Below are 14,118 nucleotides of genomic sequence, written 5' to 3'. Positions count from 1 at the left end.
CTACATGCTTTGCATGGGGAAGGGAATCATCACATATTTTACAAAAACATTAATAGTACAAATTACTGCCGCTGTCCCTTGGGCACCATTACTGTACTGTAAGCACTGTCTCCTGCTTTATGAGGCAGGTAATAGATTATATATATATATATATATATATATATATATATATATATATATATATATATATATAAAAATCTATGTATGTATGCATAGGTGCCAACTTATGTTTTTGCTGGTGGGTGCTCAAGCCAAAAATACAGTATAGAGGAGTGGCTTCATGGGGAAGGGGTGTGGCCACAAAATAATACCAATTTATATTACGGTTGTCTCCAATATTCAAATTACTGCAACAGAGTTCCACATAAATAAATGCCCCCACAGGGCAGGTACATAAATGCCCCCACAGGGCAGGTACATAAATGCCGCCACAGTGCAGGTACACAAATGCCGCCACAGTGCAGGTACACAATTGCCCCCACAGTGCAGGTACTCCGCGTACAGAATACATTATTCCCGGCATATTGTTTCCCAGGTGGCGGGTCCGGCAATGTGGGTGCTGCAGTTGCAAATTAGCAAGATAATATGGCTGCCCAGCAGTGGGACTTGGGCCCGTGGGTGCTCATCAATTTCCGTGGGTGCTCGGGCCCTTGAGCACCCACAGAATCGGCACCTATGTATATATGTATGTATGTATGTATGTATGTATACACAAACTGTATATAAAATATCACTAAGATACTTCAATAACTGCAATAAGAAAGTACTGAGAGACATTCAGATCAGATCGGTTACAGACTTACCAAGAATATCACCACCGACAATGCTGTACTCTACTTGGCCATTGAGACCTGAATCTTTATCTTCAGCTTTAAATGTTGAAATTCTGGGGCCCGGTTGGCCCTCAGTGATCTCAAAAGGACCTTCGTATGACTTTGGAAACGTTGGCCAATTGTCATTGATGTCATTTACATTGACTAAGACCTTTAAAAAAAAAAGAATCCATAAAAAAAAACATGCAATAGAATGTTTCACATCAAGAAAAATCTGTCTACAGCTACTTGTATAAGGTTTTGCTGTCCACCAACTGTGCATGTATAACATTTCAACTGTCTATTATATAGTAATTACTGATGATAATAATCAGCGGCTGCTGCAGCGCCAACCAAGTAATGGAGGGGGGGGGGGGGTGGTCATTGAGCACATGAAAACATACATATTATCATGTATGATTTACAGTATATGTGCTAGATCAATCTTCCAGGGATTGGCAGTGCTGAAAGATACATTCACATACAGCTATCCTCAAATTGCAATATATAGCCCTCTTTGATGTATGTGGACATTGCAACATGGCCGTGTCAAGCTATTGCAGCATTCATAGCTGTAGGACTATGGCCTACGACACATCTGTTAGAAAACTGGGGCTGCTATGGATGATGGTTGAAAAGGGCCAGCTTCCAGGAGCAAGGAACATTAGTTTACACTACACAATTTATAAGGTAAAAATCCTGATTCCATAATTAAACAATAGCACCATGACATGAGAATGTTACCAACCTCGCAAACATAACCATAACGGTCAAATTATGTGCATGCTATCAAAGTTATTAAAATATATATCTATATATAAGCAACTTTAGTACATACCGTGGTTGTAGACGTCAGGCGGCGTAGCACAATAGGACACCTGTCAGTGGCGGTTACAATTAGAGTATATCTACCCAGACACACCTCATAATCCAGCTCCCTCACCGCACGAATCAGGCCCTAGTAATAATGTCAAATGTAAGAATAAAATAATACATTTTAATGTTTGGACATATACTACTACCAGGGGCACTGTAAGAGAGGAGCATGGCCTTTTGCAGCCTCCTCCTTTCAGGCCCCCTCCTCTCTGCCGGACGCAGCACCACACTGCCTATCACAATAGAGTCTGAGCACTAGAGAGCACAGACTCTATAGCACATGCACAAACCTCCTTAAGAATGTTGTGGCGGACATTTTTCTGGTGATTTCGGCAATTCAGATGCCTTCATTGCGGCACTCCGGAGGGTAAGTATTAAAAAATGGGTGCAGTGTGTGGGACTCAGAGGTCTGTGTGCAACGCGCACATTGCACCCATTACGAATATGCCACGGAGTGCTACCCATTTCTGTGGCAACCAGTGATCAAACAAATACTCCTGGCCGTGCCAGATTGGAGTGTGAAGGGCTAACTGAAAAGACATGGTATGCTCACTATATAGAGCACCTAACCTCGGTACATGCATTAAAAATAATGTATACTGTATATTCAGGTTAATAAGTAACACAGAGATGGTTGTCAGATTCTATGGTAGATTAAAGGTGTGATTTGGGCTCTTTCACCTGATTTCGACTGATGGGACCAGGTAATCAAGTGAAAAGTGTCAAATTGCACGAGGTTCACCTCCGAGTCCAATTCAATGCTAGGTCCAGAGTACAGACTGGGCTGCCGAATTGGCCCTGACATTTGTGCACGCACCGGGCATGGGTTCCCCACCTATCCCGGCTTGCAGGAGAGAGGGGAATAGCGGCATGTGTCATCTTCTCTCTCATGGACCCTAGCGGCGCACAGAGAGATCCGCCGGAGCAGCCACGAGTCCCGCGGCTCCCTCTGTGTGCCAATCAGGAGGCAGAGCCTCCACCTTGGGGTAAGAAATCGGCCCATCTGGCCATCGACAACTCTGTCCAGAAGTGCCAAATGGCCAGTCCGGCTCTGGTACATCGGATCAAAGCCAGAGGTCGCATGGGCTGTACAAAAGATTTATCGGATCCTGCAGCCTTTGCCGGTATTGTATTACAATACATCATATGCCAAAGCGCTGCTTACAATGTATCCTATGCGATCCTGCAGCCAGGTAAGCAGCCCGGTATTTCAAGGGTAATCTTATGTGACTTCTCCTCAGAGAAGCTGCTTAATGTATGGGGGCCTTTAGGGCAAAGTATATATATATATATATATATATATATGTATATATATATACCTGGACTTTATAGTAGTAGCTGTAATATTAGCTGAGCACTGACAGACAGGTACACGTGGTAGAATTGTTTCCTACCCTCTGAGATTTCTAGCTGTACAGAAAACATACTTACAAATAAGAACAAGTAAAAAAATGGATGATGGGTTAAAGGAGGCTCAGGACAAACATTTCCCATCAAGTCTACCAATGTTGTTCTCATAGTCTGGCATCAGAATACATGCTTTTAACAATGGGCCTCATTCAGAGATGTACGCTTTATTCACAGCGTCTTTGTATTCAGTGACTGTGCTAATATACAGCAGAAAGCATCTGTAGTAGAAAGAGGCCAATTGCATGCTCTTGCAATCAGCTGCTGCGTCTGAAGACAGCATTGTATCATCTGCACGATAACCTGTCATCTGAGTAACCATCTCAGTCTCTGAAGGGCCGCTGTTTCACACAGCTGGAGCCAATAAAGCTTCATCCAAGGACGCAGCCTGTGGCATCAGCAAGCCTAGAAAATGAAGATGACATGCTCCCATTCTCCACAATGCTGCCCGTCGCCACCCCCAAATGCCAGCACAGAATGTCAATGGGTAATTGTACATGTTGCGCATTAACAGAATATGTTGTTATTTTAAATTGAAAAAGAAAAAGAAGTTCACCTTGTAGGTGACAAAGGAAACTGATGGAGGAAATGGTACAGATACAAAACCACAGTCTTCTCATGCACCTCTTAAAAAATGTTTTGCCAGCTTGTAAACTTTAAGATCCAGAATGGACGATACCTGGTCAGCTCCATTGGCAAAGATCTATTTTGAGGGGTTGCAATGTAGAACCAACAGGAGTGGTGGTCTGACCACGGGACTGGTTTTATTTTTAGGACAGTGACAGTGTCAGTGATCCAATCTGAAAGACAAGATCTAGCATGGGACCACGTTTATGTGTGGCAGAAGGAATGATTTGTGTAAAGCCCAGAAGATTCATTGTGCACAAAAGGTATTGGCCAAGGTGTGAGAGTTCGTCATCAATCCATTCATTACATCCCTGAGGATGAGCCATCTTTGGTGCTCCAGAACTAGACCAGCAACAGTGTCTGTAAGTTCTAGTAGAAATAACTTTCTATCTCCAGTGGGCGATAAATGAGGAGTACTCTGAAACCTAATCCTAACAAACTCCGGGCAGTGATTTCCATAGGGTAGATCCTAAGTGATTTTTTAACATAAGCAGGGAAAGGGGTTCCGAAAGGAACTGTCCCAGTGATGTATTCAATCCTGTATTGGGACTCTTGCACATGGTCCGTCCTCGGATCATGCACTCTGGAGAAACCATCTCCCAGTTATTACTGACAATTGTAGCCCATACTCCGTAACATCGCAGGCTGGAAACCTTAGGGATCATGTCTCCACCATTTTACACCTTTCGGGATCTATGGACTAATCTTTGGAGAAAGATAAAGCACCAACCAAACCTTCGGAGCCCCCTTTGGGATTTCTACTATCAGGGTGCTGGGGTTGGCCTTATGAACATCGGCATCATGAGCACCCAGATGCTGCATGTATACCATAGGCCTTATGTGGTCTACAGTCTTATTTCCTAAAATATATTGCACATGTAACTGGTTCACTCTTACCGTCATGTTGTTTATGTTAAAGGTATTCTGAAGGTTGCCACTTATAATGGAGTAGGTAACCGTTCCATTGAGACCCTCATCCTGATCCACAGCTGTGGTTGTGATGATCACAGAGTTCAGTGTCAGAGGACCCTCATCCAAAGTAACTTCGTATAGCAGCCTTTGAAACAAGGGAGCATTGTCATTTTCATCCAGGATGGTTACAAAGACTAATGTTGTTGCCTAGGGGAAAAAAAAATACAAAATATGTAAAATTGTTCCATCTTATTTTCCAATTCAAAGTTTTTCCTATTCTAAATTTACTCCTCCAATTACTTATGGCAACATAAATCTAAAGATATTGGCTATCTATGGTTATTAAAATGTATTGGCAGAACCTATAGATAACAGTTGTGGATGATGAATAACTTTAGCTTGTGAATTACTAACAAGGCCGAATAACACAGGGTTATAGCAGCAGGCATACAATGTATTGGTTCAACAGATCCAACCATCAAAGTGTGAGTGTTTAATACGGGTGATGTGCTATTTAGTGAGGAACACAGCGGCACTAACATAGAGCGGTTGCATTGGAATATATGGGGAAACTAGTGGTGCTGACAGTGGCACATGCAGCAGCTCTGGTGTAACCAGGGGTTAAAGTAGGGGATGGAGTTCTATCACCTGTGATGGTAGTGTGAACTCAGTTCCACCTCCACCACTACAGCCCTGTACAGTAATTCCAACAGAGAAGCCTGTCCCAGCGGCTCTTTTTTTCCAGTTTGGTGTATGTGATGTTATGCCATCAAAGCCACTGAAGTAACTAAGACCCATGTATAAGGAGCTTTTACTGTGGACATTAGTCCTTATTCTGGTTCACTTGCAAAAGCAAATTTTTCTCTAATGGACAATGGGTGGGGTTTGTACCTCAAACTGATACCTATATTTCAGTGTAAAAATAAAGCAGCCAGTATTTCCTCTGCACAGAAACAAAATAGCACCTAACATCTAACTCTCTCTGCGCGTGTTACATCTGCCCCCCCTGCAGTGCACATGGTTTTTTCCATTAGAGAGAGAATTAGCTTTTTGCAAGTAAACCAGAATCAGGCCCATTGTGCATAAGCGGTACTACTGCTGTGGGAATTATGTGCTTAAGCAGCAATACTACTGTGGGCATTACCTGGAAGTAAATCTAGTGTGTGTCATACATGTATAAAAGAGTACTACTGTATAGTGTAACTTAAATAAAGGGCACTACGGTGTGTCATAACATGAATAAGGGGCACTACTGTGTATTTTACTCAGAGGCACTACATGTGGTGTAATGTGAATATGATTGTGCTACTGTGCGGCATAGTTTGAATGGGGGGTATTATTGTGTGAGCACTCTCCCTTTATTAATATGGGATGAAGTGCACGAATGTTGTAGTTTGCACTGCAGGAGGTGCAGAAAACCCTGGCACTAGCCCAGACTCCATCTAATGAAGGGTTGGTGGGTTGGTCGTTGGCAGGTTAAATGAGTTCCACCACTTCTCCAGGACTACTTTAAGCCCTGGTTGTAACACACTCTTTCTGCACAGGAAACACAGGGGCTTAAGATGCATGGGAAGTCATGCATGCACAGTAGCATGTCTAGCCGGCCAGGTTGGAGGTCGCAGTGAAGTGGCTTAAGTAGTACAGGGTCATAAGGTTGACATGGGGTTTTTCATTATTTTTTTTTACCCGAATGTTGAATTAAGACACAGTAATTATGTGTGCAATTATTCGTAGTTACCAGTGGAAATTATGTAAATGACTGCTGGATAAAGAGACTCCTATTAAAAGAAAAAAAAGGCCAGTCTATGTAATATAATGCTGTCCTTTAGAAGAGCTTCATTCTTATTCTAGGCTTACACTAAGGCATAAAGAGTGTCTTCATATTACAGCTGAAAAACCTATTATCTCTCCAGGACCTGTTTAAAGGGAATGTGATCATAAGGTCGACAGGGTCTAGCTCGACAGTCAAAAGTTTGAGCATTATTGACCAACAGTCAAAAGGTTGACACAAGCAAATGCTGACATGAACAAATTTGTTCATACTTTACCATACCAGTGGACACGGAGGGAAAATATAATAGTGGATGGGGAATATAAAAGTGAGCCGGAAGCAGGGAGGCACCCAACTCAAAAAAATGTAAAGCAGTCTGGACTGCTAACTGTATGGAGGACCCGGAGGGAGGGTGAATTAACTTTATTGTCTCTCTCACACTGACTGACTGAGTGCAGGGAGGTTCGCGCTGCTCAGCTCAGCTGCTTTCCCCGCCGGCGGCAGTGAGCCAGAGCAATTCAGCTCAGCTCACCCAGTTGTGAAGCCAGACGCGCAGGGGGACCGTCGGAGATAGCCGGTGATGTACTGTGCATGGCAGAGCGGGTGGGCAACGGCGCTGCCGCCGACATATGATGAATCATGGCGGCGCCGCTTGTCACTTGCCGCTGCCCACCCGCTCTGCCATGCTGCTATTTAAAAGAATGTCAGCCTGCCGAGCCGCCCTTGATTGGTGCCGCCCTGAGGCCCGTGCCTCACAGGCCTAGGCACAAATCCGGCCCTGTTTATGGGCGCTCAGGGACTCACCAGTCATATGGCACATGTGCATGTAATGAAGGTTACACATTTGCCATGTACTGTAGGATCTAATGCTTGTGGCCTCTGAAGGAGGCTTTGGCTTTAGGCTGCCCAGCTGGCGCAGTAGCACAATGTACATAAAGTAATGGCTCCATCAGTAAGTTACATTGGCACAGCCATCTGCCATAATAACATTACACACCACAGTACATCGGGACGGGTGATAGCTAACAAGCATGGAAAAAATTAGGCCTTCATTTGAATCCTCAGCTGTTACCTGCATGACCCCCTCCCCCCCCCCCCCCCACCACCACCACCACCACCACCACCACATGTGACGTCTCACGGTACAAACAGCTGCATATTCGGATGCAGAAAACCAATGAAAATATACTTATCATGCAGCCATTGGTAATTTGTACAGTGACTTACACTTGCATACAAGGACACAACATCGATCACACCAATGGATGCTCAGTAGTCCATTGCTGGAGCTTTTACAGCTGTGCATAATGTCCCTGAAACACAGCACACTGTGTTTTAGGTAGCACAAATGGATTGTCAGTCAACACCAAGTAATTACTTGATAATTCATTTGGGCTACCCTCTACTTTGCGGAAAGACCGTTCAAGCCTTTGAAGATTTCTTAAGCTGGACTCCATCCCTGGGACATCCACCCGCCCAGAGGTACCCCATACCATCTAATGGGCCACAGAATTGCAGGAGGTTCTGCATCCTCCATAAAGGCTGACTTTGGGGTACTCTGCATTCATCTATACAGCAATAAACCAGTGAGGCCAGACAGAGAACGGAATACCACCACAACTTATTAAAACCAGCTGGTTCATTAATACAGTACCGTATTCTTTAGCCATAATATTGGTTTTTATCAATGTAAAGTTTATATGGGTTTTGTTTTCCTTTGTCAATTTATTATAATTCATTTTATTAATATTAACCATTAAATTGCCCATGATTGGTACTGGCAATACGTAATTATTCATTCCATTAGCGCAGTCACTTCTTTCTTTTCTTGCATATCTATTGGGGAGTGACACCCCCATTTATTGTACTGCCTAGATTCTGCGCCTCCACTATATAACCCAGTTATCTATCCCTCCTTTTGTCTGATGCCTAAAATGTGACCTTCATGTCCATGATATGTACAATAAAATCATCCATTTGAATATTGCCCCACAATCTACCATCACTTTAGATGGGAGATCGGGTGCAATTAAACATTTGAATGCAGCCCATAGAATTCATAATAAATCCCATGGTGCCTGTGAGCTTGACTGCCGGATTCACGTAGAACAACTATCTGGAAGTTTTTTTTAGCTTGCTGAGGTCTTGGAAAAAGTGTTGCTAGCTAGCCATGGGGAGGGGAGGAGCGTGTGGTCAGTGTGGGAAATAACTACAGGTAATTAGATTAATCTTATAGTGTATGAGCTGCCTACTGTAACTTTTGCACGTACGATTAACACTCAGCTTGGGGGCACATATACTAATGGAATTTGTGTATACTCTTGTTTTTGTCTGGCATCAAATTGGTGCATATGACGCCCTTATAGACGAGACAACCATCTCTGCTTTTCTGGTGCACATTGCACCCAGCTGTGCAGGATCTCCAGTGACTGATTATGCTGCTCCCACCACCATCCACGCATCGATACTGACTTTCCAAAACCTCTGGTGAATGTATAGAGGTGATACACCTCTGGATACACAATATTTATCTGTCCATTCTGTCTGGTGGCACCTTCAGATTCTGGCTCCCCTAGGCAGCTGCCAAATGATAGCACAAGCCAGGGGCGTCTTTAGAGAGAAAGCTCGTGTGCAGCCTCTTCGGCTGGGCCCTCTCCTCTCTGTCGGGTTTTGGCACGGCCCATGCTCTGATTCGCTCATCTCCAAGCGCCAGTTTGGGGACTCACCTCTGGTGATGCCACCAACCCGGGAATATGTCAGGATGTGTTCCAGTGTAAAAGGAGTCTTAAGGTGGATCACAGTCGAGTTGGAGCCAAGTACGAAATCCCAGGCATCGTACATTGTGTGTGGGTGAGTGGGGGGTGGGGGGGTGGGTGGGGGGTAAAGGTGCCCAGACACCTGCAGGCTGAATTCTCTGATCCTGGGCCCACCAATGAACATGCAGCAATGATAAGCGAATCTATCAGAGGCGTAACTAGATATCCGTAGGCCCCATAGCAAAAGTTTGTAAGGGCCCCCTGTTTAGCAACTTATGGTGATAAATGTATGCAAAACATTAGTTTGACAGCAAAGATGGGCCCCCTTCAGCTCTGGGCCCCATAGCAGCTGCACCCCCTGCACCTATGGTAGTTACGCCCCTGGAATCTATCAGAAGATCTGTGTTATTATGTTATTAGGAATGTTAAAAAGTCCCAATTTCGCAACCACCGCTGGATAGGGGGAACTAGGATTTTTACACATTTGCTATTCCCGTTCCCCCAACACAACCATCAGGAGATCAGGGGATTGCCCCAATACACCACTAAAGAAAATAAAATGTCATGGATGTCAATAAAAATGGAGTTTCTGCACAGTTACAGTTTTCCCTTTACTTTTTTATGGTTTTTGATCCGTCAAGTGACCAGTACATGTGTGATACTGTCATACCTCACAACACTGGTGGACAGTGGAGCCCCCTGAAATAGGGATGGCCATCGGTGTGGTTTCCATCGATGGTTGCTATTGATGCAACATACTAGGCAACTGATGACCATTGATGGTTTCATCAATCGATGGACATCCCTTTTCTTTGACTAACTGCCCCTGAGCCATTCAGAACCTGGTGGGGTTCAGGTGGGGCTTCATGGGTGTCAGGGGCTCTGTTTCCTGGTACCTTGGAGAAAATAAAATATCAAATATTTGGTTATACTGTGGCATCGATGTAAGAAAACTATCTGATTCTCCCCCCATTGATGGCAAAAGTCTTCTACATAGGCCATAAACCATTATTGATTGTGAATCCTCAATGGCCATCTCCACCCTGAAAGGAGTGTGGTTTCATAAGCATGGGGACCAGGCATTGTGGCATTCTCCATTTTGTCCTTTTTGGCCAGCACTCCCGGAGATGCTACGCTGCACCCACATTGTCTAGATGCTGTGCACTGCATCCATGTATTTATTATTATTTATTGATTAACATTTTCTTATATAGCACAGAATATTCCATTGTGCTTTCCAAAAGGAGACAGTGATACAACAAACAGGGTATTTACAGACAGTCAAAAGGTAGGAGGGCCCTGCTCACAAGCTTGCAATCTTACTCACTGCTCTCCCAATAAATACAGCTGCTTGCATAACTAAGCAACGGCATGTGATCACCCCAACTACCCTGGGACTAAGTAAAAACCGGACCCGGACAAGACCCCGTAACCAGGGCCGGTGCTAGGGTGTCTGGCGCCCTCCTGCAAACCATATATTTTGCGCCCTTTCACATTGCCATTGCAACAAGCTGCAGCCCGATTGTGGGAGTGTATGCAACATGCGATCCTATGGAGGATCTCGGGTGCATGTACATGTATGCATACACCATCTCAGTGCTTTGTCCACAAAATGTTGCAGGCACTAAAGGTGCCCATAAACGCTGCGAGAATCGCATAGTTATCGGCTAGATCGCATCACACGGCATGCATGCAATGTGTGTGCGATGCAATCCGAAAGCAGTAAAAAAAGTATGTGCAGCACATTACACCCCTCTCGTCACTGAGGGGGAAAGAAGGGGAGAGCAGGAGGAGATGGAAGAAGAGGGGAGGAGTGTTGAGGACTGGCAGCGGCACTGGCAGAGCACACCGAGAAGAGGGAAGGAAGGGGAGGCGGCGCTGCTGCCTGTTCGTCATTTGATTGACAGCTGACAGGCGCAGGGAGCAATGGGTAGGGGGCGGATCCGGACATGACATGTCATCCAGGAATTCACAGACAGCGCTACATGCCTCAGCGCAAGTGTCCGTGAGGAAGAGGGAGCTGCTCAGCCTCTCCATACTGCCGCCCCCCGCTGTCAGACAGGCATGCAGGAGGCAGTGACAGTGAGGGCTGAGGCAGCTTTAGCAGAGCAGGCAGGGAGACAGCGCCTTTTCAGCATGGCGCCTCCCTGCTTTGCAGGAGCTGCTGAGTGGTTAGCGCCGGCCCTGCCCGTAACCCCGGGGGGTGTCTTGTCCAGGGGGATGCCTGTGATAGCTTTCACCAGGGACATGGAATAAAGCTTTCACCAGGGACATGGAATAAAGGAGATTACAGCCTCCCCTTGTGGTCTGGACCGCTCTGGTTTTTGCTACATGCCCGGGCCATACAGGGAGGCTTTATTCTCCCCCTCCTCTCCCCGGTGACTGCTGTCACATGAATCCCCCCAGACAGGACTCCCCCTGAACCCGACACTACAAGCTCCGGAATGCAGAGTTTGATGCCCGGGTCCGTTTTTTACCCATACCCACTACGGTACCCCCCATACACCGTGGGACACTGCAGCCCATGGGTGTGACTGCAAGTGACAGTCCCAGGAATACAAGACTGTTTCACCAACAGTAGGACAGTTGGGAGGTATGCTGCATACTGGGACTGACTCCTGCAGTCACACTGACGGCCTCAGTGCCCCTCTGTATATGGGGGTAGTTCGTTGGGGTGATCACACGCCATTGGCACACTTATTGATGCCGCCATGCAAAGAATATACTGATAAGGATGGCATGACTATTTGCATTTATAAAATAAATGTGCTCCATTTCATTACGAAGTGCTGAGAGTGCCCTTCTCACTGCAAGTGCATGGTAACCTCATTATTTAGGAATATCTCTCTCTCTATATAGAATAGTCTTTCTAAATCCTACAGCTATATGATTTTGAGATTACAGCTGTAAAATGACAAAGCAGGTTATTACAGGGGAGTCTTGGAACAGCCATCGCTACTATTTACTTTGTTAACAATGTATTTCGTTTTGAACTCCCTGGAATATATATTACTGTACATGCCATATTCTGCTTATTTCTCTGGCCTCTAGGGTGCGCTGTCCTCCACCTCCAATCGCTCTGCTGTCTGCGTGTCTGTGCTGTAACCGGATTATGACATTTCCTCTGCTGCTCGCAGCGCTGTGTGTAAGTGGTGCAACAGGCATGAGCAGTCCTCTTGCAGTACCGTCCCAGTTCTGGCAAGGATGGATGTATCCAGGAGGTCTCAGCATCCCACCTGCAGTTTATGGGAATGCTGGGTCGTGGTCTGCCTCTCTCTGGCATTATACCAAGGTAGGACAAACACTCCTATTCAGCCGAGCTATGAGCAAGCATCGCCTTCCCCAGCCCTTTATTAACTGCTGAATAGGGCATGGGAACTGGAGGAGGACAAGTAAAAATAACTTAGCAAAGAAAGAACAGAGGAAGCGCAGGAATGGATCTTGCATTCATGGTATTGTGGGCTCACAACTGACTCACAAGAAAATCATGTTGGGTGCATTGACCCTTAGATCACAGGAGTCAGTGTCTAAAACCCAGTATAGAGTAGGTGTATATTTACTAAAATGAGTTTTTAAAAGCGAGATCTTTCCCATAGCAATACATTACAAGTAGAATCTCTCACTTCTATCAACTCAAACTTTAGTAAATGTATCCATGTATAATTTAAGCACAAGATACCACCGCATTACCTGCCAGGCACATCCAGGAAACCTCCCAAAACATTGCAGCAGGATAAAGGGATTAGTAGCCTGACCTTATGACCCACAAATTGGTAATTGAGGCTAATGACCTCCCTGAGTGCAGCCCCAACTACTACCACCCAGCAGTAGGGTCACTGTCTCTAGAGAGGAGTGTATCTGTCAGAGGGGTGTGTGGGCAGGCACAGGAGTTATTCTAGTTATACACTGGATTCAAGTGAAAAGTTTGCAGTAAGCAATGAAACAATTACACACTGGTTTTCACTGCTTAAAATGGAAAAAAAATTGATAAAAGCAGAATTATTTTTTGTGGTTTTACTGCATATGTATATTAAGTGTGTTCAATGTTAATAGGGTTGATGTGATTTCTGTAGGTTTGTTTATATAAGAAGGAATGGAATGTTTGTTTGTGTTACTAATAATGTGTTAACTCTTTATTTTGTTACGTTGCTATATTAGTGTTTGCAATTTCCTCCGCTTTATGTGTGCCACAGTGTAAACAATGGGCGTGGCTTGGTTGTACTGTATCAATAGAAGGTTCTTATTCTATAATAATGTGCTGTACACATTATTTTGTTTTCTTGGATTTAATCACCATTCCATACTAAAGCATTCAGAAACAGCCTAATAAGTACACTTAATTACCCAATAATCCTCTTAAAGAAAAAAAAAAGGAGATATTTATATTTGGTGTGTTTCCGATGTGTCATTAATGAATGAGGGAGGATGGGATTCATTGGAGAATGAAGGGAGTGTCAGTTACTGCTGGGGTGTTGGTAATTAAGGCATGTCTGTAGGTGCGGGGTTGTGTTTCCAACCACTATTTTCCCCCGATGTGTCTCTTTTAGGAGCTTGCTGCCATGTTTCAGAGTGACCCCTGGTACCACACACTGATTGCTTCTTAACCAATTCTGTGGATAATTCCAGTGCGCCTCACAACGACCTTTTTTTTTTTTGCATGCAGGGTAAATACTGGCTGCTTTTGCATGTAGTCCAAAAATGTTGGATGGTTTTATTTTTAGAGCAATTTAGACTTGTTTGAACACAACATCCCAAATCTTAATCATCTCAGCACATTGTATATCTGCCCCACCCAGTGCTACTTTATTTTCCAAAGTGTAAAGTTACAAGGCCAAGAGGGATGGGCAAGTGGTGGGATGCGGTCACTAGGTCTACAAGCATTAGATGACAGTCACAGACAGACACATGAAATAGTTTGACATGGTCATTTGGTCGACATAAAAAAGTACGACATGAG

The 14,118-nt window shown here is 44.7% G+C and overlaps 2 protein-coding genes across 4 annotated transcripts in view; one reads left to right on the top strand and one right to left on the bottom strand.

Annotated features, from left to right (window-relative positions):
• Positions 1-14,118, bottom strand: part of CDH23 (cadherin related 23) — a 914,269-nt gene that overhangs the window by 107,008 nt on the left and 793,143 nt on the right. For all 3 annotated transcript variants that reach the window (XM_083146306.1, XM_083146304.1, XM_083146305.1), the window contains exons 37-39: positions 4,620-4,841; positions 1,651-1,770; positions 804-984 (exon numbers count right to left, since the gene is read on the bottom strand). In XM_083146306.1, the coding sequence (XP_083002432.1) occupies positions 804-984; positions 1,651-1,770; positions 4,620-4,841 (523 nt within the window). The remainder of the gene's footprint in view (positions 1-803; positions 985-1,650; positions 1,771-4,619; positions 4,842-14,118) is intronic.
• Positions 12,287-14,118, top strand: part of VSIR (V-set immunoregulatory receptor) — a 37,614-nt gene continuing 35,782 nt past the window's right edge. The window contains exon 1 of the mRNA XM_083146303.1: positions 12,287-12,453. Within this exon, the coding sequence (XP_083002429.1) occupies positions 12,366-12,453 (88 nt within the window). The 5' untranslated portion in view covers positions 12,287-12,365. The remainder of the gene's footprint in view (positions 12,454-14,118) is intronic.

The sequence above is a fragment of the Crinia signifera genome, chromosome 6 (genome assembly GCF_055691185.1).
Source record: "Crinia signifera chromosome 6, ASM5569118v1, whole genome shotgun sequence".
Taxonomy (NCBI): Eukaryota; Metazoa; Chordata; class Amphibia; order Anura; family Myobatrachidae; genus Crinia; species Crinia signifera.
Note: the sequence above shows the minus strand (reverse complement) of the source record. Positions and strands in the feature narration are given on the sequence as shown.